This window comes from Choloepus didactylus, chromosome 2 (assembly GCF_015220235.1).
Source record: "Choloepus didactylus isolate mChoDid1 chromosome 2, mChoDid1.pri, whole genome shotgun sequence".
Taxonomy (NCBI): Eukaryota; Metazoa; Chordata; class Mammalia; order Pilosa; family Megalonychidae; genus Choloepus; species Choloepus didactylus.
The window spans coordinates 225,700,621-225,727,705 of record NC_051308.1 but is presented as its reverse complement, the minus strand read 5'-3'; the positions used below and the strand labels follow the sequence as shown (position 1 = coordinate 225,727,705).

Genomic DNA, 27,085 nt, shown 5'->3' with positions numbered 1-27,085 from the left:
CCCCTCATAAGCTACATTTTTATACAATTGTCTTCGAGATTCATGGGTTCTGGGTTGTAGTTTGATAGTTTCAGGTATCCACCACCAGCTACCCCAATTCTTTAGAACCTAAAAAGGGTTGTCTATATTGTGCGTAAGAGTGCCCACCAGAGTGACCTCTCGGCTCCTTTTGGAATCTCTCTGCCACTGAAGCTTATTTCATTTCCTTTCACATCCCCCTTTTGGTCAAGAAGATGTTCTCCGTCCCACGACGCCGGGTCTACATTCCTCCCCGGGAGTCATATTCCACGTTGCCAGGGAGATTCACTCCCCTGGGTGTCTGATCCCACGTAGTGGGGAGGGCAGTGATTTCACCTTTCAAGTTGGCTTAGCTAGAGAGAGAGGGCCACATCTGAGCAACAAAGAGGCATTCGGGAGGAGGCTCTTAGGCACAATTATAGGGAGGCCTAGCCTCTCCTTTGCAGCAACCGTCTTCCCAAGGGCAAATCCTGTGGTAGAGGTCTCAGCCCATGAAACCACTAGTCCCCTATGTCTGTGGGCATGTTAGCAACCATTGAGGTAGGGCAGGCCAACACCCCTGCATTCTCCACCAGCTCCTCAAGGGGGCTCTGCATATTTTTTTCCTTGTTTTTTTTTTTAACTTTTTTTTTTTAAATCAACTGTATGAAAAATAAAAAAAAAATAAAAAAATATACAATAAAAGAACAAATTGGCTTTTATAAAGGGGGTTTATTTGGTTCTAAGTTACAATCTTTAAGGCCATAAAGTGTCCAAGGTAAGGCATCAATAATAGGGTACCTTCACTGGAGAAAGGCCATTGGCATCTGGAAAACCTCTGTTAGTTGGGAAGGCACATGGCTGGCATCTGCCTGCTCCCAGGTTGCATTTCAAAATGGTGTTCTCCAAAATGTCAGTGTCAGCTTTCAGCAGCCATCTTCAAAATGTCTGTCTCGGCTGCAGCAGTTCTAGGGTCGTTCTGTTTGTGTGCTATTTTATAGAACTCCAGTGTTTTAATAATACCCACCCTGAATGGGTGGGGTAATACCTCCTTGGAAATTATTCAGTCAAAGCTCTTCCCTGCAGTTGATTGAGTTACATCTCTATGGAAACAATCAATAGGTTACAACCTAATCAACACTAATATATATGCCCCCACAAGATTACATCAAAGAGCATGGCATTTGAGGGGACATAATACATCTTAACTGCACAGGTATATTGCCTTTGTTACAATTAATGGAATCATATTACAGTGTTACTAACTACAGACCCTAGTTTGCATGGATTGTATTTTTTCCCCAATACCATCCCATTTTTAACACCTTGAAAATTTGACGTTCATTTGTTCTCCCTTATGTAAAACCATTATTAATTTGTACATTTAATCACAATCATTGACCACTCTAGGTTTCACTGAATTATACAATCCCAGTCTTTCTCTTTCGTCTTTCCTTCTGGTGTCCTACATGCCCCTAACCTTCCTCTTTCAACCATATTCACAGTCATTTTTGTTCAGTGTACTTACAATATTGTGCTACCATTTCCCAATATTGTGCTATCCGTTTCTGGATCTATACAATCAATGCTGTTGAACATTCTGTACTCCTTTAGCATCAAATGCCCAATCTCTACCCTCTTTCTATCTCCCAGTATCTTCATTTCTATGCTCTTTAGTATTTCCTGTAGAGGGGGTCTCTTGTTTACAGACTCTTTCAGTGTCTGTTTATCTGTAAATATTTTAAACTCTCCCTCATTTCTGAAGGATAGTTTTGCCGTATATAGGACTCTTGGTTGGCAGTTTTTCTCTTTTAGTGTCTTGAGTATATCATACCATTGCCTTCTCACCTCCATGGTTTCCACTGAGAAATCCGCACTTAGTCTTATTGAGCTTCCCTTGTATGTGATGGATAGCTTTTCTCTTGCTGCTTTCAGAATTCTGTCTTTGTCATTTAACAATCTGATTAGTAAGTGTCTTGGAGTAGGTCTTTTTTGGATCAATTCTGTTTGGGGTATGCTGCGCTTCTTGGACCTGTAATTTTATGTCTTTCATGAAAGTTCAGAAATATTCATTGATTATATCCATTATTCTTTCTGCCCCTTTTCCCTTCTCTTCTCCTCTGGGACACCTATAACACATATATTTGTGTGCTTCATGTTGTCATTCAGTTCCCTGAGCCCCTGCTCATAATTTTCCATTCTTTTCTCTATCTATTCTTTTGTGTGTAGGATTTCAGATGTTCTGTCCTCTAGTTCACTAATCCTTTCTTCTGCCTCCCCGAGTCTGCTGTTGTATGTCTCCATTGTGTTTTTCATCTCTTCTGTTGTGCCTTTCATTCCCATAAGTTTTGCCATTTTTTTTTTCAAGCTTACAAGTTCTTCCTTTTAGTCACCCAGTGTCTTCTTTATATCCTTTATCTTTTTTGTCACATTTTATTTCAACTTGTTGATTTGATTTAGCAGATTTGTTTGAACATCTTTAATGAGTTGTTTCAACTCTGAATCTCAGTTGAAGTGTTAGTTTTTTCCTTTGACTGGGCCATATCTTCATGTTTCCTGGTGTGGCTCATGATTTTTTGCTGTCTAGGCATCTGATTTTCTTGATTAGTTTATTCTGGATGCTGTTTTCTATCATTTGCCTTGGGTTTCTTGTTGTTTTTTTCTTTGATCTCTGTATTTATTTGTTTTTCTTGCTGGCCAGTTTTCAGATTGGCTCTGACTCCCAGTCTTCCCCCCAAATCAGGCACCCACCATGGCCTGCCACAGGGATGGGAGGTAGGCACTGGGCACCCCACCAAGTTCACTGTGTGTGGTAATATAGATATGCTGGATTACAGTGGTGCTCTGTTTTCCACCATTCAGCAAGACCTGGGTTTGTTTTAGAGCCCTGCTTTGACAGTTGGGTTGTCCGTATTTCTCAGCCAACACCAGGCTGGGTTTCTGTGTAGGGCACGTAGACCAGCTCCTGTGGTCCTAATAAAAGGTCTGAAACATCTTTTTGTTTCTATTCCCTTGCACTTTCTGGACTGTCCAGAAGATGGTGCTGTTCGGTAACATAATCATCCTCAGAGGCTGCTTTGCCTCTGGGCGCAAGCTGCATCTACACAGGTGAACTGAAACTGCGGGATTTCTGTGCCCTCATTTTGCCAGCCAAAATCTGGCTTAGTTTGGGACTACACTTATGGCAGAGTACTCTCTCAGCTGACCCAGTACTCCAGCTGTCCCCAGGGCAAAGAAATGCCACTGGCTGCTGCTTCCTTTGGGGGAGGGAAGGGTTTTCAGACCCAGGGCTGGAAATGCAGTCTCTGTGCACATTATTTCAGTCTCTTTGTCCCTTACTGATTTGGGCCTTGATATGTCCTCCCCTGTCCCCTGGGTCTTCAACCAGTAAGGGTATGTCTGACTGCTGTGAGAGATTTTAAAATCTGTGTCCCTGGTGGGAGGAGTTCCATCTGCTGATTCTGTGCCTCAGAAACTGAGTGAGGGGGACGGGAGAGGACTGGCTGGTCTGGGATGGTTTTTTTCATTGAATCTCTGGAGAGGCGTTGTCAGTAGCTGTTTACATCGCCATGTTGATGAAGTCCTGTAATTGGGTTTTTAAATTGAAAGTTAAGAGAATTTTATTGTATGTAAACATTAGAATATTTAAGAGAACTTAAGATTCATCATATTCATAAATATAGTTTGGTTTATAAGAATTACTTAGTTCCTTGGTAATGTTTTGTTTCAAAAATGTAGATAAATAAATTTGTTACTTTAATAACACATATATTTTTAAAAAAGAGTAAATGCAGATTGCCTTTTTTTGTCTATAAAATCCATCCCCTCTAAGAAAGGAAAAACAAACATACAAAAACAAAAAAAACATTCATGTTACAAGGAATGCAACTAATAAACATATTCCGAAACTATGGTCATGAAGTGTTGACTGTGTTAGGCTCTTTTGTTGCAAGTAACAGAAACCAGCTATTAAGCAAAAAAAAAAAAAAAGGAATGCATTATAGGACTGAGGAGCTCCCAGAATCAAAGAAAGAGCTAGAGAAGCAGGCTTCAAAAAGGACAATAACCAGAGTGACTCCAGGGTTCTGAGGAGCAGGAACTAATGACTTGTCCAGGCCTTGCCTTTGGCAGGAGTGAGCCCCAGTCTTTTTTAGCCATGATTCTCGGTCCAGGATTTGGATCCCAGAGAGAGTTTCTGATCTGTCTGGCTTGGATCAAGCTTGGATCATAGGCTCATTGTTGCCCAGAGGAGGAAAGGACACTTTGAATGGCAATCCCAACAAGACTATGTCCAATGGGGTGTCATAATGTGGGAGGTTCTCTAAAGCAAAATCAGGGTTGTATTACCAGAGGAAAAGGAAAGTAATGAAAATGATGTCAAGTGGGTGAGAATCATGGAAGTCTACTACAGCTACCAATGAGTGGATTCCAAATTAAGAGTTCTGGGCCTACATAAGTTTGGGAAACTTGAGTTAGACAAGGAAAAACTGCCTCGGAGAGCTTCTGACATGCCCATGTGCACTGAGGGCCTCCAAGCAGTGGGCCAGTAATGCAGTGCTTCCCAGACACTTTTAACCATGTGATGCTCCTTGCCTCAGAACCCCACTAACAGTATCTATGGGAACCCACTTTGGGAAAGCATGGCCTTTTTGATCTCTTGTGACCCTTTAAGCCCTTAGAGTTTATGGTCCTATAAGAAAGATATAGTTTCTGCCCTCAGATGGCTTAATTCTGTCTAGCTGAGGAGAAGAGACCAAACCACGTGAAACAACAGCAGAGATGAAGGACTGAGCAAGTGCAGCCAGGCTGTGAGAGCAGTACTGGATTGGGATGGCTTCATGGAAGAGGACGACGGAGTAAGGGCTTCGGGGGAGGTTGGGGGGAGAGTTTGGCCTGGGGAGAGGAAGCCTTGGGTCCCATGAGACACTCCAATAACCTCCCCATTAATTAACTGTTTCATGTGAGGAGAGTCAGAGTTACTTTCTGGTCAGGCCCAGTTATTCACTTAGTTACTGTTGGCAGCTCAGCACTGACCAGAGACTTGGGTCAGGACCACAGGGGCCCTTAGTGGTCATCTTGGCCAGCACTTCATTTTTCAGACGAGGACACACAAGCTTGAGAAGGGAGAGGGACTTGTCTCGGGTCACACAGTGAAGTGGCAGCAGAGCTGGGACTAGAACAGGTTTCCTGGCTCCTAGCTCAGGGTCTTTCTACTGCAATGCTGTGTCTTGCTGGGGGAGAAGCCAGGACAGCCGTGGCGGTTTCAGTCAGGGAGGCCTCCCTATCCCACAGCCAACTGCCCCTTCTCAGGGAATGCTCCCCTGGGCTCTGTGAGCCTATGCATTCCAGAACAGGGAAGAGGGAGACAGCAAGGGTTGACTTCATCCCTTACTGCCGGCTCCACCCTTCTGTCCTGAGGAGGAGGCCGTGGCCCACCCGGGGTTGCTTGCTAATTATGTCTTCCCAGATGGATTGAAACCAGAAGAGCAAGGACTGTGCCTGCCCAGGCCTTAAAGCAAGGGCAGGATTTCATAGGGAGGACAGTCAGGAACAAGGATCCCCTGGAGCAGAGGAGGGGTTGGAAAAGACTTGTCACAGAAAGGGAGGTTTATCGTTTTGCTAAAATAGTACATTCCTTGAGTGATCAGTGGTAGAATTTGCTAAAATAGTACATTCCTTGAGTGATCAGTGGTAGAATATGCTGGAGGGTGTGTTGGGGGACATCATGTAGAGTGGTTTAACTGCTAAGGCAAATACACTTTGACCCAACAATCCCACTTCTAAGAACTTATCCCAATCAAATAATCCATACAAATATGCACAAAGATGTGTGTACCAGGATATTCAGTCACAGTGTTTTTTAAAAATAAGAGAACAACCTAAATATCCAATAACAAAAGTAATTATATATAATAGGGCATACCCATATGAGGAATTATTTTAATTTATTTAAAAAGATTAAATAGATCTGCCTGAGAGGGGTTCACAATACATTAAGTAAAACAACAACTTATAAAATAGATTGTAATCCTATTTTTGAAAAATAAACATTTCCATTGATATCTAAATTTATAGAGAAAAAGTTTACAAGAATAAGAATGAAAATGTGTTACTCATCTCTGGGTTATAGAATTACAGGTGTTTTTCTTTGGTTGTTGTTGTTATTGTTCTTTCTGTTTATCTATATTCCCTAATTATTTCGACAATGAATATGTGTTTGGTAATTGTTCTATAAAGTTTTAAAAAATGCCTTACCAGGGAATCTGAATCTTACTCTTAAGGTGATGTAAATTAAGTTTTTATAAATTAAGTAATTTTAAATGCTGTAAAGGAGGCTCATTGAGACTCATTCATAAGAGCATGAAGTATCCATTGATAAGACGGCAAATGGCATCCCTGCCTGTGTTTCTCTTACAAATTCCGATTTCTGAATGCTGCTTTTCTGCACACGGTGGTGGCAAGTCATAACTGACGGGGAGTAGTGGAGCAGAGTTAGGCCTCGTCAGGTCATTGTAACCAGGTGACCAAAGGATGGTGCTGCCGGAGTGCTTTGGGGCTGCAGAACACGTGCCCAGTTCTGGGCAGCATTTTGTAAACCGGCGAGGCAGCCAAATTCACCTCAGGAAGGAAAATTCCAGTAGAGGGTCTGGGGTGTGGTTTTTATTTTTCTTGTTTTGTTTTGGGGCAGCAAATAGTTGGAACTTAAGTGTATCCTGGGGCCCCTTGGCTCAGGCCCAACTCACGTCTGCTCCTGTGAATTTTCTTGTAGGAAAACCTGATCGGTGCCCTCTTGGCGATTTTCGGTCACCTTGTGGTCAGCATTGCACTCAACCTCCAGGTAAGTTTCATCACCAGCACAGTTTGGGGCAGAGAAAATGCAGAAAAGTCAGGTGTCTTGTCTGGGCCGGCTGCCTCCTCTCTGGGACGTTGCCCCATCCCTGTCAACCCTCTCATCAGGCCCACCTTCTCCTCCTCGGGCTATTGCAGCCACCTCCTAATTGGCCTCCAGGGCTCTGGTCTGTCCTCTCCTGTTTGCCTCACACTCTGCTACCCAGATTATCTTTGTGTAAAATCCAATTCCTATTCCAGCATTCTCCCTTACGTAAAAGCCTCTGGGGGTGCCCCGCAGCAGATGCTGCTGACACCTCATGGCGAATCCCCTTGGCCCATCCCAGTTGCAGGCAGCTGTAGTTTGGGGCAGCTGACAGGTCAAGGAGCTTCTCCCCAGGGCACCAGAGAAACTCAGTTTCACTGCATGCCGGTGGCACAGGGACATCTGGAAAAGGAGAGTTGCTAGTGCCCCTGGGGACAGCCTTCAGCCAGTGGGGTTGGGAGTCACGGACAAAAGCCCCAGGGCCCCTCCTTGGGTAGGATGATTCCAAGGTGAGTTTCACAGGGTTTCTCAGAGGCCCAGTTGCCACAATAGTAACTCCCTCATTAACGCACTCTTCAGTGGCTCCTCCCCCCTTGTTTCACTAACCCTTCCTTATGCTTCCTAGGATCACATTCCAGATGAACTCCCTGCTCCCAAGTCCTTGTCACAGGCACTGCTTCTGGGAAACCCACGCTAAGACTTGACACCTGCTAACAGGATAAAATCCCATTGCACACTGGCCAGCGCCCCTCCACAGCTGCATGGCCTGTAATCCCTGTAAACACGTGTGTGGACCTCGTGCATTTGTATCTCATACATCTTTGCTCACAAGTGTGTGTGTTTGTGTATGTGTGTTTCTGAGGCACATGGCCTCTTTGCTGCTTATCTGCTTCATAATTTTGTGTCTTCACATCAGCATCTCTGCTTGTTTATCTGCTTCTCTGCTGCCCATCGTGGTCCTCCCCAAGCAGCAGGCCTGGCCCTCTAAGTCTACACAGCTCTCTAGCCTTTCCAAGTTATTGCCTCATTTTCTATTTCCCAATCTCACATTTCCAGAAGAAAGAATGTTAGCTGTGCTCGAACCAAGTATGTACCGTGGGGACGGTGGTGTCCACAGATACCCACATGTTGCCAGCAGAAGCTGAGTGGGCATCCCAAATGCAGGGAATCCTGGCAACTGCCATTAGGGGGAGAAGCTCTGCCCGAGGGTTCCCAGCCAGTCTGGGAACTCTTCTCTTAGAATAAAAATCTAGTAGTCAGATAGATACTGTATTACTCTACTCTGAGTAAATATTCCAAATAGCTTGACCAGTTTTTCTAAATTATGTTTTAAAAGTGGGGAGGGGTAGATTGAGTATACATGCGTCGTAGTGTTGCTTTTTTCCAACCATCCGGGTTAATCACCCTCGTGGGTTTCTTAGAAGTACTGCCACATCCGCCTGGCGGGCTCCAAGGACCCCCGGGCCTATTTCAAGACCAAGACATGGTGGCTGGGCCTGTTCCTGATGCTCCTGGGTGAGCTCGGCGTGTTTGCCTCGTACGCCTTCGCTCCACTTTCACTCATCGTGCCTCTCAGCGCCGTCTCCGTGATCGGTAAGGCCAGAGCCCTGCCCACCCCACCCTGGGACTCGTCCACTGGGTGACCAGGGTGTCACCGCCAGAGACAAGGATACTCAGTAAACAAACCAGCGCTTGCACTGATACTAGTAGCTAGTATTTACAAAGGGTATCACACAGGCTGGGCCCTGTTCTAAGCACTTGGTATTAATTCATCTCATTGTCCCTGCAGCATTATGAGTGAGGTACAGTTATTATCCATCCCCATTTTACAGATGAGGAAACTGAGGCACAGAGAGGTGAAGTTGCTTATCTAAAGACACAGCTAGAATGTGGCAGGACTGGGATATAAACTGGGCTCGCTGGCTCCAGAATCATTTATCAGAATCATTTTTTATTTCTATTGCAGAAGAAAGATGAACCTTAAACCATTCACCTTAATACCAACAAGATAACCTAAGCTTGTATAGGGTTTGGATATCCTGCACTTCTAAGAAATACATGTTAGGATTGCTCTCTTATCTTTTTCCATCAACTGATATTTTTAAAACACCATTAGCTTTGTCATCTGACGTCATTCTGTGGCTTCTGTCATCACTGAACCAGTGTTTCAGAGCATTTGAACCAACTGAAAGATAAAGGAGCTTTAGGCCACAAATAAAATAGCTTTAGAAAAAAAATATTTCTTCTTAACTAAAAGATGTTAGTAGATTACTGAACAATAGCTTTTTGTACAGAGGGGCTGGGACAGTGAACTTGCTTTAAGATGTTTCCCTTCCTTTCTGTCTTGCTGGGAAGGATTGCACTGCCCAGAAGCTCTCTTTGCTCTTTAAGGAGGATGTATTATTTCGGGTCTTCCTCCTTGAGTTAAGAGGGCCCTCTTCTACACCAGGGATGGCAGGTGCATGGCACACGCATAGTGATGATGTGCCCCCTCTTGTGCCCATGGTAGACATCATTAATCAGCCCTAGCACCCCTTCCCAGCAAGCCTAGATGGGGCTTCAGAATTCTCAGGACTTCAGACAGCCATTACCAATGCACCTGGATTTGGCAAAGGAGTGGAAACCTATTTGCTTTCCCTGATCCTATTATAAGACTCTCCTTTTCTTGACGAACTTTGGTAAATTGGCAGCCCAGTCCTCAGATACGCTGTGCGTTTTCCCACATACTATTTTTTTAATGTAATTTGGATGCCTTTAGTTGAAGCGACTAGTTTTCTGTAGTCCCCGCTTTTCCCTGTTGTCCCCCACGTGGCCCACTTTCCACATTCATGGTACTGCCCGGCCCCTACAGGTATGTAGGTCTCTAACCTTCTCTCTCTGTTTTGCCCTGTGCTGGTAGCTCCATAGGGTCTGGAACCTTTATTCACCTTAAGGATGAGTGACTAAGTACTTAAAACATTAGTATTTAAATTTTAAGAAGGATCGAATAATCTACTTATTTTAAAAATAGGGCTGAGGCGGGGCAAGATGGCAGACTGGTGAGCTGTATGTTTTAGTTACTCCTCCAGGAAAGTAGGTAAAAAGCCAGGAACTGCGTGGACTGGACACCACAGAGCAATCTGTCTTTGGGCATACTTCATACAACACTCATGAAAACGTGGAACTGCTGAGATCAGCGAAATCTGTAAGTTTTTGCGGCCAGGGGACCCGCGCCCCTCCCTGCCAGGCTCAGTCCCGGGGGAGGAGGGGCTGTCAGCTCCAGGAAGGAGAAGGGAGAATTGCAGTGGCTGCTCTTACCGGAAACTCATTCTACTGATTCAAACTCCAACCATAGATAGACTGAGGCCAGACACCAGAGACTCTGAGAGCAGCCAGCCCAGCAGAGAGGAGACAGGCATAGAAAAAAAACAACACGAAAAACTCCAAAATAAGGGCGGAGGATTTTTGGAGTTCTGGTGAACACGGAAGGGGGAGGGGCGGAGATCAGGCCTTGAGGCGCATATGCAAATCCCGAAGCAAGGCTGATCTCTCTGCCCTGGGCACTTTTCCTTAATGGCCCTGGTTGCTTTGTCTATTAGCATTTCAATAACCCATTAGATCTCTGAGGAGGGCCGTTTTTTTGTTTTTTTTTTTTTTTTTTTTTTTTTTTTTAAATCCTTTTTGCTTTTTCTAAAACAATTACTCTAAGAAGCTCAATACAGAAAGCTTCAAAGAATTGAAATTTGGGCACGTCAAGTCAAGAGCAGAACTAAGAGAGCTCTGAGACAAAGGCAATAATCCAGTGGCTGAGAAAATTCACTAAACAACACAACTTCCCAAGAAAAGGGGGGTGTCCGCTCACAGCCACCATCCTGGTGGACAGGAAACACTCCTGCCCATCGCCAGCCCCATAGCCCAGAGCGGCCCCAGACAACCCAGTGTGACGGAAGTGCTTCAAATAACAGGCACACACCACAAAACTGGGCGTGGACATTAGCCTTCCCTGCAACCTCAGCTGAATGTCCCAGAGCTGGGAAGGGGGAGCAGTGTGAATTAACAGAGCCCCATTCAGCCATCATTTGAGCAGACTGGGAGCCTCCCAACACAGCCCAGCAGCCCAGAACTGCCCTGGGGGGACGGCACTCACCTGCGACATAGCACAGTCATCCCTCAACAGAGGACCCGGGGTGCACAGCCTGGAAGAGGGGCCCACTTGCAAGTCTCAGGAGCCATACGCCAATACCAAAGACTTGTGGGTCAGTGGCAGAGACAAACTGTGGCAGGACTGAACTGAAGGATTAGACTATTGCAGTAGCTTTAAAACTCTAGGATCATCAGGGAGATTTGATTGTTAGGGCCACCCCCCCTCCCCGACTGCCCAGAAACACGCCCCACATACAGGGCAGGCAACACCAACTACACACGCAAGCTTGGGACACCAATTGGGCCCCACAAGACTCACTCCCCCACTCACCAAAAAGGCTAAGCAGGGGAGATCTGGCTTGTGGAGAACAGGTGGCTCGTGGACGCCACCTGCTGGTTAGTTAGAGAAAGTGTACTCCACGAAGCTGTAGATCTGATAAATTAGAGATAAGGACTTCATACTGGTCTACAAACCCTAAAAGAACCCTATCAAGGTCAGCAAATGCCACGAGGCCAAAAACAACAGAAAATTATAAAGCATATGAAAAAACCAGACGATATGGATAACCCAAGCCCAAGCACCCAAATCAAAAGACCAGAAGAGACACACCTAGAGCAGCTACTCAAAGAACTAAAGATGAACAATGAGACCCTAGTACGGGATATGAAGGAAATCAAGAAGACCCTAGAAGAGCATAAAGAAGACATTGCAAGACTAAATAAAAAAATGGATGATCTTATGGAAATTAAAGAAACTGTTGACCAAATTAAAAAGATTCTGGACACTCATAGTACAAGACTAGAGGAAGTTGAACAACGAATCAGTGACCTGGAAGATGACAGAATGGAAAATGAAAACATAAAAGAAAGAATGGGGAAAAAAATTGAAAAACTCGAAATGGACCTCAGGGATATGATAGATAATATGAAACGTCCGAATATAAGACTCATTGGTGTCCCAGAAGGGGAAGAAAAGGGTAAAGGTCTAGGAAGAGTATTCAAAGAAATTGTTGGGGAAAACTTCCCAAATCTTCTAAACAACATAAATACACAAATCATAAATGCTCAGCGAACTCCAAATAGAATAAATCCAAAAAAACCCACTCCAAGACATATACTGATCACACTGTCAAACATAGAAGAGAAGGAGCAAGTTCTGAAAGCAGCAAGAGAAAAGCAATTCACCACATACAAAGGAAACAGCATAAGACTAAGTAGTGACTACTCAGCAGCCACCATGGAGGCGAGAAGGCAGTGGCACGATATATTTAAAATTCTGAGTGAGAGGAATTTCCAGCCAAGAATACTTTATCCAGCAAAGCTCTCCTTCAAATTTGAGGGAGAGCTTAAATTTTTCACAGACAAACAAATGCTGAGAGAATTTGCTAACAAGAGACCTGCCCTACTGGAGATACTAAAGGGAGCCCTACAGACAGAGAAACAAAGACAGGACAGAGAGACTTGGAGAAAGGTTCAGTACTAAAGAGATTCGGTATGGGTACAATAAAGGATATTAATAGAGAGAGGGAAAAATATGGCAAACATAATCCAAAGGATAAGATGGCCGATTCAAGAAATGCCTTCACGGTTTTAACGTTGAATGTAAATGGATTAAACTCCCCAATTAAAAGATATAGATTCGCAGAATGGATCAAAAAAATGAACCATCAATATGTTGCATACAAGAGACTCATCTTAGACACAGGGACACAAAGAAACTGAAAGTGAAAGGATGGAAAAAAATATTTCATGCAAGCTACAGCCAAAAGAAAGCAGGTTGTAGCAATATTAATCTCAGATAAAATAGACTTCAAATGCAGGGATGTTTTGAGAGACAAAAAGGCCACTACATACTAATAAAAGGGGCAATTCAGCAAGAAGAAATAACAATCGTAAATGTCTATGCACCCAATCAAGGTGCCACAAAATACATGAGAGAAACATTGGCAAAACTAAAGGAAGCAATTGATGTTTCCACAATAATTGTGGGAGACTTCAACACATCACTCTCTCCTATAGATAGATCAACCAGACAGAAGACCAATAAGGAAATTGAAAACCTAAACAATCTGATAAATGAATTAGATTTAACAGACATCTACAGGACATTACATCCCAAATCAACAGGATACACATACTTTTCTAGTGCTCACGGAACTTTCTCCAGAATAGATCATATGCTGGGACATAAAACAAGCCTCAATAAATTTAAAAAGATTGAAATTATTCAAAGCACATTCTCTGACCACAATGGAATACAATTAGAAGTCAATAACCATCAGAGACTTAGAAAATTCACAAATACCTGGAGGTTAAACAACACACTCCTAAACAATCAGTGGGTTAAAGAAGAAATAGCAAGAGAAATTGCTAAATATATAGAGACGAATGAAAATGAGAACACAACATACCAAAACCTATGGGATGCAGCAAAAGCAGTGCTAAGGGGAAAATTTATAGCACTAAACGCATATATTAAAAGGAAGAAGAAAGAGCCAAAATCAAAGAACTAATGGATCAACTGAAGAAGCTAGAAAATGAACAGCAAACCAATCCTAAACCAAGTACAAGAAAAGAAATAACAAGGATTAAAGCAGAAATAAATGACATAGAGAACAAAAAAACAATAGAAAGGATAAATATCACCAAAAGTTGGTTCTTTGAGAAGATCAACAAGATTGACAAGCCCCTAGCTAGACTGACAAAATCAAAAAGAGAGAAGACCCATATAAACAAAATAATGAATGAAAAAGGTGACATAACTGCAGATCCTGAAGAAATTAAAAAATTATAAGAGGATATTATGAACAACTGTATGGCAACAAACTGGATAATGTAGAAGAAATGGACAATTTCCTGGAAACATATGAACAACCTAGACTGACCAGAGAAGAAATAGAAGACCTCAACCAACCCATCACAAGCAAAGAGATCCAATCAGTCATCAAAAATCTTCCCACAAATAAATGCCCAGGGCCAGATGGCTTCACAGGGGAATTCTACCAAACTTTCCAGAAAGAACTGACACCAATCTTACTCAAACTCTTTCAAAACATTGAAAAAAATGGAACACTACCTAATTCATTTTATGAAGCTAACATCAATCTAATACCAAAACCAGGCAAAGATGCTACAAAAAAGGAAAACTACCGGCCAATCTCCCTAATGAATATAGATGCAAAAATCCTCAACAAAATACTTGCAAATCGAATCCAAAGACACATTAAAAAAATCATACACCATGACCAAGTGGGGTTCATTCCAGGCATGCAAGGATGGTTCAACATAAGAAAAACAATCAATGTATTACAACACATTAAAAACTCGAAAGGGAAAAATCAATTGATCATCTCAATAGATGCTGAAAAAGCATTTGACAAAATCCAACATCCGTTTTTGATAAAAACACTTCAAAAGGTAGGAATTGAAGGAAACTTCCTCAACATGATAAAGAGCATATATGAAAAACCCACAGCCAGCATAGTACTCAATGGTGAGAGACTGAAAGCCTTCCCTCTAAGATCAGGAACAAGACAAGGATGCCCGCTGTCACCACTGTTATTCAACATTGTGCTGGAAGTGCTAGCCAGGGCAATCCGGCAAGACAAAGAAATAAAAGGCATCCAAATTGGAAAAGAAGAAGTAAAACTGTCATTGTTTGCAGATGATATGATCTTATATCTAGAAAACCCTGAGAAATCAACGATACACCTACTAGAGCTAATAAACAAATTTAGCAAAGTAGCGGGATACAAGATTAATGCACATAAGTCAGTAATGTTTCTATATGCTAGAAATGAACAAACTGAAGAGACACTCAAGAAAAAGATACCATTTTCAATAGCAACTAAAAAAATCAAGTACCTAGGAATAAACTTAACCAAAGATGTAAAAGACCTATACAAAGAAAACTACATAACTCTACTAAAAGAAATAGAAGGGGACCTTAAAAGATGGAAAAATATTCCATGTTCATGGATAGGAAGGCTAAATGTCATTAAGATGTCAATTCTACCCAAACTCATCTACAGATTCAATGCAATCCCAATCAAAATTCCAACAACCTACTTTGCAGACTTGGAAAAGCTAGTTATCAAATTTATTTGGAAAGGGAAGATGCCTCGAATTGCTAAAGACACTTTAAAAAAGAAAAACGAAGTGGGAGGACTTACACTCCCTGACTTTGAAGCTTATTATAAAGCCACAGTTGCCAAAACAGCATGGTACTGGCACAAAGATAGACATATAGATCAATGGAATCGAATTGAGAATTCAGAGATAGACCCTCAGATCTATGGCCGACTGATCTTTGATAAGGCCCCCAAAGTCACCGAACTGAGCCATAATGGACTTTTCAACAAATGGGGCTGGGAGAGTTGGATATCCATATCCAAAAGAATGAAAGAGGACCCCTACCTCACCCCCTACACAAAAATTAACTCAAAATGGACCAAAGATCTCAATATAAAAGAAAGTACCATTAAACTCCTAGAAGATAATGTAGGAAAACATCTTCAAGACCTTGTATTAGGAGGCCACTTCCTAGACTTTACACCCAAAGCACAAGCAACAAAAGAGAAAATAGATAAATGGGAACTCCTCAAGCTTAGAAGTTTCTGCACCTCAAAGGAATTTCTCAAAAAGGTAAAGAGGCAGCCAACTCAATGGGAAAAAATTTTTGGAAACCATGTATCTGACAAAAGACTGATATCTTGCATATATAAAGAAATCCTACAACTCAATGACAATAGTACAGACAGCCCAATTATAAAATGGGCAAAAGATATGAAAAGACAGTTCTCTGAAGAGGAAATACAAATGGCCAAGAAACACATGAAAAATGTTCAGCTTCACTAGCTATTAGAGAGATGCAAATTAAGACCACAATGAGATACCATCTAACACCGGTTAGAATGGCTGTCATTAAACAAACAGGAAACTACAAATGCTGGAGGGGATGTGGAGAAATTGGAACTCTTATTCATTGTTGGTGGGACTGTATAATGGTTCAGCCACTCTGGAAGTCAGTCTGGCAGTTCCTTAGAAAACTAGAGATAGAGCTACCATTCGATCCAGCGATTGCACTTCTCGGTATATACCCGGAAGATCGGAAAGCAGTGACACGAACAGATATCTGCACGCCAATGTTCATAGCAGCATTATTCACAATTGCCAAGAGATGGAAACAACCCAAATGTCCATCAACAGATGAGTGGATAAATAAAATGTGGTATATACACACGATGGAATACTACGTGGCAGTAAGAAGGAACGATCTGGTGAAACATATGACAACATGGATGAACCTTGAAGACATAATGCTGAGCGAAATAAGCCAGGCACAAAAAGAGAAATATTATATGCTACCACTAATGTGAACTTTGAAAAATGTAAAACAAATGGTTTATAATGTAGAATGTAGGGGAACTAGCAGTAGAGAGCAATTAAGGAAGGGGGAACAATAATCCAAGAAGAACAGATAAGCTATTTAACGTTCTGGGGATGCCCAGAAATGACTATGGTCTGTTAATTTCTGATGGATGTAGTAGGAAATGTTGCTATAGTATGTAACTTTCTTGGGGTAAAGTAGGAACATGTTGGAAGTTAAGCAGTTATCTTAGGATAGTTGTCTTTTTCTTACTCCCTTGCTATGGTCTCTTTGAAATGTTCTTTTATTGTATGTTTGTTTTCTTTTTAACTTTTTTTTTCATACAGTTGATTTGAAAAAAGAAGGGAAAGTTAAAAAAAAAAAAAAAGAAAAAAGACAAACAAGGAAAAAAAAAAAAAAAAAAACGATGTAGTGCCCCCTTGAGGAGCCTGTGGAGAATGCAGGGGTATTCGCCTACCCCACCTCCATGGTTGCTAACATGACCACAGACATAGGGGACTGGTGGTTTGATGGGTTGAGCCCTCTACCATAAGTTTTACCCTTGGGAAGACGGTTGCGGCAAAGGAGAGGCTAGGCCTCCCTGTATTTGTGCCTAAGAGTCTCCTCCTGAATGCCTCTTTGTTGCTCAGATGTGGCCCTCTCTCTCTGGCTAAGCCAACTTGAAAGGTGAAATCACTGCCCTCCCCCCTACGTGGGATCAGACACCCAGGGAAGTGAATCTCCCTGGCAACGTGGAATATGACTCCCGGGGAGGAATGTAGACCCGGCATCGTGGGATGGAGAACATCTTCTTGACCAAAAGGGGGATGTGAAAGGAAATGAAATAAGCTTCAGTGGCAGAGAGATTCCAAAACGAGCCGAGAGATCACTCTGGTGGGCACTCTTACGCACACTTTAGACAACCTTTTTTAGGTTCTAAAGAATTGGGGTAGCTGATGGTGGATACCTGAAACTATTAAACTACAACCCAGAACCCATGAATCTCGAAGACAGTTGTATAAAAATGTAGCTTATAGTTGTATAAAAATGTAGCTTATGAGGGGTGACAATGGGATTGGGAAAGCCATAAGGACCAAACACCACTTTGTCTAGTTTATGGATGGATGTGTAGAAAAGTAGGGGAAGGAAACAAACAGACAAAGGTACCCAGTGTTCTTTTTTACTTCAATTGCTCTTTTTCACTCTAATTATTATTCTTGTTATTTTTGTGTGTGTGCTAATGAAGGTGTCAGGGATTGATTTAGGTGATGAATGTACAACTATGTAATGGTACTGTAAACAATCGAAAGTACAATTTATTTTGTATGACTGCGTGGTATGTGAATATATCTCAATAAAATGATGATTAAAAAAAAATAAAATAAAAAAAAAATAAAAAAATAAAAAAAAAAAAATGTAGCTTATGAGGGGTGACAGTGGGATTGGGAATGCCATAAGGACCAAACTCCACTTTGTCTAGTTTATGGATCGATGTGTAGAAAAGTAGGGGAAGCAAACAAACAGACAAAGGTACCTAGTGTTCTTTTTTACTTCAATTGCTCTTTTTCACTCTAATTATTATTCTTGTTATTTTTATGTGTGTGCTAATGAAGGTGTCAGGGATTGATTTAGGTGATGAATGTACAACTATGTAATGGTACTGTAAACAATCGAAAGTACAATTTGTTTTGTATGACTGCGTGGTATGTGAATATATCTCAATAAAATGATGATTAAAAAAAAAAAAATATAAGGGGGAGAGGGGAGAGGTAGAATCTCAAAATTATTTGTTTTTAAGTCTCAACAGGATATATTTATGCATGAAATTGAGCTGCTTAAGAGGGGAAAGAACTTTACTAACCAATATTAAGGATCTAAACAATTACAATATGAATACATCTAGTGGAATTTAGTATTTTTCTTCAAATGTGTATTTCACCCGTCTTGTGTCTGTCAGATAAACTATACATATGTTAGAGGTTAAATTTAGTACAGAATTTGAATATTCAGTATTTAAAGAATTTCTTCCAAGTTACTATTGCAGTTTTAAAAGGTCTTTGGTTTTTATAGAATATGTTTAAGAATTTTAGAATACAATTTAAAAATCTGACAGTTTGCTCCCATGGGAAAATTTTCTTCATTATATTATGGAAAAAAAAAAAAAAAAAAAAGGTGTTTTCTAATCAATTTCTTTATAATACCTAAAAGGGAATCCAATAACTTATCTAACAGTGGTTAAGTAATTAGTTTTGTGGAATTATAATTTTGTATGGCCAGGAGAAAATTCTAATATTTTTTCTAACAAAGATTTACAAAACGGCATGAAAGAAAATGTACAAGGGAAAATATTTGTTGATCTAATCACTCACCCCGAGGCCATGAACTTGATCTGCTTCAGAAACAGCTAATTCAGACCTCTGGCTTTAGCTCAGTCCAGGAAATTACCTAATTTCTCTACTCTTTTAACTGAGGTTGTCAGATCAGAGCACCAAAAACTGGTACAAAGCCTGGCAATTCTTTCTGATTTACATTTATAATCCCCAGATATAATCTGGAAGCAGATGAGCCTGTGAGGATAATGTGAAGGTAGCTCATAAAGCAAGAGAACTATTTGCCTCACTTTGGTCAGCCATATGCATTTTTCCGCCACAAGATTAATTTCAAGTTAATGCAATAATTTTGAGGCTGTCCATTTAATAATTTTCTTAGGTTTATATTGTCCGGCGCCTTCTCGCTCGGTCCCGCGCGTCCTGTCCTCGGCCGGCAAGGAGAACAGAGGGAAAGAGGGAGAGACACAGACAAACTGACACTTGAGGCACACAATGGCAGTGAATGCAAGCCTTTTACTGGAGCCAGGAAGAAAACTTTCTCTGTTACATATTCCACACGAGGCCCTATACCCCGTGGGAGAACAACCTCTATGCGGCCGTCAGGCACGGCTCCCTGTGGGCTGTCTCCCCGAGGCTAGCCCGGGTAATTTCTTATATACAATAGTTACAACCAATGTGCTGGCACTACGTAAGCGTGTACAATAGGCTAGCAGCAACCGCTGCCTCATGCGTCATATGCGGAAGCAGGATACGGGCGCCATCTTGGCTCAAACGATGGGCGGGGGCTACTCTGGAGCAGGTCGCGGCGTGTCCACTAGGCCTTAACCCGGAAAGCGGCTCCCCACATTATATGACTACACAGAAGTTAGTCTTTTATGAGTAACTTTTTGGTTGAATGCAATTACTATATATATTTTTAAAGGATACTTCTATAAACTTGTACATTAGGTATGGAGTAAACGTTAAGCCTGTTTGCTATTATTTCCTGTACGTCCTTTAAAAATATTTGTTAAAACTGGCACTAGAAGATGTTTCACTTTGGTGTGAGTAACCTTCATCATTTCTGGCTTTCAAAAACAATTTAGTGCTGGAGAAAACATGAAAAAAAAAAAAAGCTGTATTTCCCTTACACAGTAGCTTTTTATTGTTCATTATCTATGCTTGGCTAATTTGAAAGCCAAACTTTTTCTTCCAAAGGGAATGCACTGTTATGAGCTGGGTTTTCTTTATTTAAATTCAATTATACAATGTACAGACACTAAATATTGAGATGTAATGTTAACTTTCAAAATTTCCAGAATACCTTTATTTAATTTTGGTGTAAAGAGTAAATAAAATTTATTCTGCAAAATGAAAAAAAAAAAAAAAAAAAAAATAGGGCTGACTTGTGATGATGAAACTTCAGATATCAGCCATTGGGAGTTAAGGGTTTTTAGAGCTGAAATCATCCAATGAAAACAATGTTTATTATTCAATATATATAACTACCATTGATTGGGTACCTGTTACTTGTCATTGCTCCATTTACTTTAATAAGAATAATAGTTGAGCTGTTATTATTAGCATGTATTCTGTGCCGAATGATTTCCGTATATTATCTCATTTATTCACACCTGAAACTCAGAGAGGTAGATATTTTCAGAAGTGTGCTGATAAGCTGGCTTTCCAAAAAAAGAAAGTGGGGTAGAGAAAGAGGGAAAAGAGGGAAAGAGAAAAAGACAGAAAGGAAGCCTTGACTTGTAACATTTGCCAACTTACAGGGGGTAAGTTCTCCCACTGTGGCCAGTTTCAAGCTACCCATGGTTTCTTGAATAACTAACAGTCAGAGAGCTGGTACCAGCTGGACCCAGCATGCCATCTCATAAGCTAGGAAACTGAGACACAGATGGAGTGACTTGCCCAAGGACACACAGCCTGGGAGTGGAACTGGGAGAGTAATCCAGGTCTAATTTCCCTCCACTGCACCATCCACAGTGACACCAGTCCCATCCTTCAGGGCAGTCACGAGGGAGTTTGTGCACATCTGTAAACATAGGTGAGTCAGGGAGAGAAGGAAACCAGGGCAAATGTCAAAGGCAGGTGTTGCTGTGGAAGCGGCATTTGACACTCCTGGGTTCATATCTTGCCTTCCCTTACCAGCTGTGTGATCTTGGACGGGTCCTTCCTCTCTCTTGGCCTCAGCGTCCCCACTTGTCAAACTGGAATAATCATAGCAGTACCCACGTCAAAGTGGGGACATGCCAGAAATAAGTTGTGTAGGTTGCCTGTTGCACAGTAGGTACTCAGCACACAGTGCTCCTGGCCTTGTAGGAAGCCACTGGGAAGGATCGGGGAAGAGGCTCCCTTTCCGAGATGGAATAACAGAGGAACAGAGGGGACGGAGCTGTTGGGAGTTCGAGTGAGAGTTTAGGAAATACCAGTGCAAGTGAACCAACCTGAAGGGCAGGGGCAGAGGGACCTTCCTTGATTGACGGCAACTTCAATCCTCTTTTCCCTGTGCCTTTTTTTTTTTAACAGCTAGTGCCATCATAGGAATCATATTCATCAAAGAAAAATGGAAACCTAAAGACTTTCTGAGTAAGTTCAGTGATTTAAACCCTGTTATTAATTTTATGTTTGTGCATTTTGTTTATTAGAAAACCACTTGCCCAATTTAGAGATCCTCTGTCTCCCCTCTGTGGTTCAATATTCCACCCTCATCTGGCTGATGGGGGTTTTCTAATCAGTGGTTTCTAAACTTGGCTGTACATCAAAGTCATCTGTGAGGCTTTTAAAAATGAACTTTCCTTCATTCCCTTCAATCAGTATTTGTTGAGCATTTATTGTTGGGATTTTGGAAGACCCAATAAGTTACCTTCCTTCTCTGAGTTCTGAAGCAATGGGAGATAGACACAGGTGTCAAACACTGGAGATTAAAAATTCTGCTTCATTACTGATAAATGCTAGACTGGAGCATATACCTTAGTGTGCAGCCAAATGAATTTGCTCGCACCCTCCCCCAATCCCCCTTAGCACCCAGCCCCCACAAGGAAACATTTGAGTTTGCAGAGGGGAGATACTTCCAGAATTACTGCCTCATACAATCTGGAGCAGAGAAGGAAGAAAAGATAATAAAGCCCCAGTGTTTAAATTCTTTTGAGAGATTGTTGCCATCCATGTGAGAAATGTAGACCAATGGGGCAAGAGGCCGAAGTGTCACTCTGTTGGAGGTCCCTCCACATGGAAACCCAAGGAGTGGGAAAGAAGTGTTCCCCCCAAAACACCTACTAAGTTCCAGGCTCTGTAGGTGCCAAGGATACAGTAGTAAAACAGATGGGGTTCCTGGTCTTATGGAGTCTACAGTGTAGTGGGAGGGACATATAATAAATAAACAAATAAACAATTTTAGATCATAGTGACTGTTTCAGAGAAAATGGAATGCTTCTTAGTGGGGGATTGCGGAGATAGGGATAACTTTACCTAGACTGATCATGGTTTTCCCTCAGACTTCAATGATACCAAGGAGCCTGCCATACCGAGATCTTTGGGCAGTGTGTTCTCACAGAGGGAAGAGCAGGTGCCAAGGCCCTGAGGCAGGAATAGGTATGGTGTGTCCAGTATCAGTAAGGCCAGTATAGCTGGAGGGTGGTGAGAAAGGGGAACAGAGAACATGAGATCAGGGAGGCATACAGGGGACAGCTGATGTAGGGCCTTAGAAGCCATGCTAAGGGGTTTGACTTTCTTTCTAAATGTGAGGGGAAACAGAGGAGTGGCGGGGGGATGTGCAAAGGCCCTATCCCCAGAGATTCTGAGGTCTGGGGAAGGGCCCAAGTGTTTGCATTCTTATAAAACTCCCCACGGTGAAGTATATACTGATATCTGCAACTTACTTTGAAATGCATCAAAAAATAACATGGATTGATGAATGGATAGAGGAATGGAGACATGGATAGATATGTGATAAAGCAAGTATAGCAAGATGTCAATTTAGAATCTAGGTGGGGGGATTATGGATTTTCACTATACAATTCTATCAGCTATTCTGTATGTCTGAAAAAAATATTAAAACAGAATGTCAGAGGGAAGAAGCTCCCCAGATGTTTTGGATGCACAGCCAAGTTTGGGAACCACTGTTTTAAATCATCGGTGTAGAGTAAGATCAGGGTGGGGCCTGGGAGCTGAAAAAGAAGAGAATCTTTCACTAAGAAATGCAGAACTGGAAGCTTGGAAGCTTTGGGTCTACTATTCATCAAGAAATGATGCCAAGAAGGCCAAAGGCTTAGGTTGTCTTGCATAAGTGCTAATTGAAAGGGATCCTGGGATGGTTCTGAAGCCATTGTAGAGGTTTGCATCCTGTCCAGGGCTGCTCTAGGCAGTCGGGAATGAGACAGTGCTTTGTGGGAAATGGAAAAAGATGCCCTCCCTGGGGAGCCATAGCCCTGTGGGTGCATATCTCAGAGAGCAAAGCATGGACTGGATTTTAGCACTTCTCACTCCTTAAGCTAAATTCCCTTGTGCAGTGAACAACCTGCACAGCTATACGTGGCTGCCCTGCCTAAAGGTCCACTAAATTCAGCAAACATTCACTCAGTGCTCGACCTGTGCTGGACACCACAGGTATGGAAATGAGTAAGGCAATCCTGCCTGAAGGAAACTTAAGACAGACTTGTGTACCTTAGCACAGAACTTACTCTGCTGAGTTTAGCCATGGTTCATTCATTCACTGAACAACCAACCAGTGTTTGAGCACCTCCTACACTTATGAGACCCAGTTCTAAGAATAAAAGTAAAGGAAATTAACATGCTATCACATTTTTTTTGAAACAGTGAAACAAAATAGGTATTGTCAGGAGTGTCCCAGAAAAATCCAGTGGCCTGTGGTTACCAAAGGTGTAGCTCAGACTTTCATTCCTTTTTGGCTTCCTGGATGAGTCGGACCTCAAGTGGCTTTCACCATGGAGTTGAGCTGGAGTGTGGCAGGACTTCAGGGAAGAGGCAGAAGGCTGTTGTCCTTCACCCAGGACCACCCCTCCTAGACCACTAACAGTCTCTGACAGGTCTGTTGAGGTGATTGTTCATAGTATTTAGATAGTTTCCTCGGGGAGGTTAAATAGCCAGTTGAGAAAAGATGAGGTGATTTTTTAAAAATTGCAACAATGCTTTTGATGCATTGTTCTATTATTTTTTTTATAACTTGCCCATAAAGTGATTCTAGCCTTAAAACATTCCCTGTGAAATGTATATTAAAACCACAATGCAGAGGAGACAGAAGAAGATGGCAGCATAGAGAGGAGTGGAAGCTAGTTTGTCCCCCCTGGAACAACTAGTAAACAACCAGGAACAACTAGTAAATAATCTGCAATAACTGTGGGGGGACAAACGTGACTATCCACTTATCATACACCAACCTGCATTGGGAGGCATGCCTGAGATTTTAGCATAAAATCTGTAAGTAAAAACTGCGGATCCAAGCCAGGAGCCCCCTCCCCCCATGGCCCAAACTGCAAAGCCTCGCAGTGTTAGAGAGCAGCACTCTCAAAGCAAGTGGATATAGCTCAGCTGAGCTCCAACTGGGGGTTTAATTAACAAACATGGACTGCTCAATACAAAATATGAATCCCCAACAAGCAGACAGAGGCTTTTGGTGATGACTGACCTTGGAGAGCTGGAGGGTGGCCATGGACTGGCCCTGAAGGGGGCTTTCAGTCCCTTTTCCAGCTCAGTGGAGAAAGCCTCAGCCATTTTCAGTTCCCAGCACTCTGACCCAGACAAGAGTGGAGATAGCACAGGCAAAGAGACTATTCAAATGTAAATGACCTCTCCCTAGGGGGTGTATTTTCCCTAAGAGGAAGAAGGTGGTGCTGAGCTCTACTACCCACCTTCCATTGAGAATCAGACCCCAGAGCCCAGGGGAAAACAGCCACAAGCCACACCTCCTTACACCAGTCTGGAGCTACAGGCTGACAGGTGCCGCCTGCTAGGTAGAGAAGCACAGTGACTTGAGGCTTCACAGGGTGTACCAATCTTCTAAGACATACCCTTAGGGAGTCGTGATGCTATTGCCTCCTTCTGAGACCTGAACCCATTCTGGTCTGGGAAAACCTGATTGGGGTAACCAAGGAAATCAGATGCCTATACAACAGAAAACTATACCCTACACTAAGAAAAATGAAGTTATGACCCAGTAAAGGAAAAAACTTACACTTCAACTGAGATACAGGAATTTAAACAACTAATACTAAGTCAATTCAAAAAGTTTAGGGAAGATATGGCAAAAGAGATGAAGCATATAATGAAAACACTGGGCGTACATAAGGTAGAAATCGAAAGTTCAAAAAAACAACTGGCAGAATCTATGGAAATGAAAGACACAACACATGAGACGAAAGACACAATGGAAACATACAGCAGCAGATCTCAAGAGGCAGAAGAAAACGTTAGGAACTGGACAACAAGACACCTGAAAACCTACGCACAAAATAACAGAGGGAGAAATGAATGGAAAAATATGAACAATGTCTCCGTGAACTTAAGGACAAAACAAAATGTGGGAATGTACGTGTCATTTGTGTCCCATAAGGAGAAGAGAAAGGAAAAGGGGCAGAAGCAATAATAGAGGAAATAATCAACAAAAATTTCCCATCTCTTATGGAAGACATAAAATTACGGATCCAAGAAGCACAGCATACCCTGAACAGAATAGATCTGAATAGGCCTACACCAAGACTCTTAATAATCAGATTATCAAACGTCAAAGATAAAGGGACAATCCTGAAAGCAGCAAGAGAAAAGCAATCCATCACGTACAAAGGAAGCTTGATAAGACTATGTTCGGATTTCTCAATAGAAACCATGGAGGCGAGAAGGAAGTGGGGTGATACATTTAAGATACTGAAAGAGAAAAACCACCAACCAAGAATCCTATATCCGGCAAAACTGTCCTTCAAATATGAGGGAGAGCTTAAAATATTCTTTGACAGACAGACAATGACAGAGTTTGTGAACAAGATGCCTGCTCTACAGGAGACACTAAAGGAAGCACTGCAGACAGAAAGGAAGACAGGAATGAGAGGTTTGGAAAACAGTTTTGGGAGATGGTAGCACAGCAATGTAAGTACACTGAACAAAGATGACTGTGAGCATGGTTGAAAGAGGAAAGTTAGGGCTATGTGGGAGACCAGAACAAAAGAGGAAAGATAAAGACTGGGACTGTATAACTCAGCGAAATGTAGGGTGCTCAACAATTGTAATAAAAGGTACAAATATGTTTATATGTGGTAGAACAAATGAATGTCAACATTGCAAGGTGTTAAAAATAGAGTGGGATTGGGGGCGAAATACAATCAATGCAAACTAGAGATTATAATTAAACAAAACAAAACAAAACCACAATGCAATACCAGAATGGCTAAAATGAATAGTCCCTCTGCCTGTGGTATCTCCACCTTTGTCTGGGTCAGAGCGCTGAACTGAAAATGGCCGAGGCTTTCTCCACTGAGCCAGAAAAGGGACTGAAAGCCCCCTTCAGGGCCAGTCCATGGCCACCCTCCAGCTCTCCAAGGTAGTAAGGAGGTAACCAGAGCTCTCATACTCTGCTGGCAGGAGGGTAAACTGGTACAGCCACTCTGGGAAACCATTTGACAGTAACTTCTAAACTGAACATACATGTATCCTATGACTCCAATTGCACTCCTAGTTTTATACCCAACAAATATATACATATGTTTTCCAAAAGACATGTACAAGAATTTTTATATCAGCATTATTTTTTTTAAATAATTTCATTTTATTAGAGAAGTTGTAGGTTTACAGAAAAGTGATGCAGACTAGACAGAGTTCCCATATTTCTCCCTATTACTCCACTTTGCATTAGTGTGGTACCTTTGTTACAATTGATGAAAGAATATTACTATAATTGTACTGTTAACTTTAGTCCATAGTTTACATTAGGGTTTATTGTGTTCTATGTATTTTTAAAATTTTTTATTCTAGTAACACACATGCAACCTAAAATTTCGCTTTTTAACCACATTCAAATATATAATTCAGTGGTGTTAATTACATTCAGTGTTGTGCTACCAAAATTTTTCAGAACCCCAAACAGAAATTCTGTACCCATTGAACATTAACTCCCCATTTCCTACCCCCATTGCCATCCCTGGTAACCTATATTCTAGTTTCTGATTCTATGAATTTGCTTGTTCTAATTATTTATATCAGAGAGATCATATAATATTTGTCCTTTCATGTCTGGCATATTTCAAGCATCATGAGATCTTCATGTTTCATCCATTTTGCATGTGTCAGCACTTCATTCCTTTTTACAGATGAATAGCATCCTATTGTATGTGTATATACCACATTTTGATTATCCATTCTTCTGTTGGTGGATATTTAGGTTGCTGCCATCTTTTG

At 41.8% G+C, this 27,085-nt stretch overlaps 1 protein-coding gene across 4 annotated transcripts in view; it reads left to right on the top strand.

The window, feature by feature from the left end:
• Positions 1 to 27,085, top strand: part of NIPAL3 (NIPA like domain containing 3) — a 114,468-nt gene that overhangs the window by 52,326 nt on the left and 35,057 nt on the right. For 3 of the 4 annotated variants that reach the window (XM_037828164.1, XM_037828165.1, XM_037828166.1), the window contains 3 exons: positions 6,767 to 6,835; positions 8,293 to 8,464; positions 21,209 to 21,268. In XM_037828164.1, the coding sequence (XP_037684092.1) occupies positions 6,767 to 6,835; positions 8,293 to 8,464; positions 21,209 to 21,268 (301 nt within the window). The remainder of the gene's footprint in view (positions 1 to 6,766; positions 6,836 to 8,292; positions 8,465 to 21,208; positions 21,269 to 27,085) is intronic. The other variant, XM_037828167.1, reaches the window with a different exon arrangement.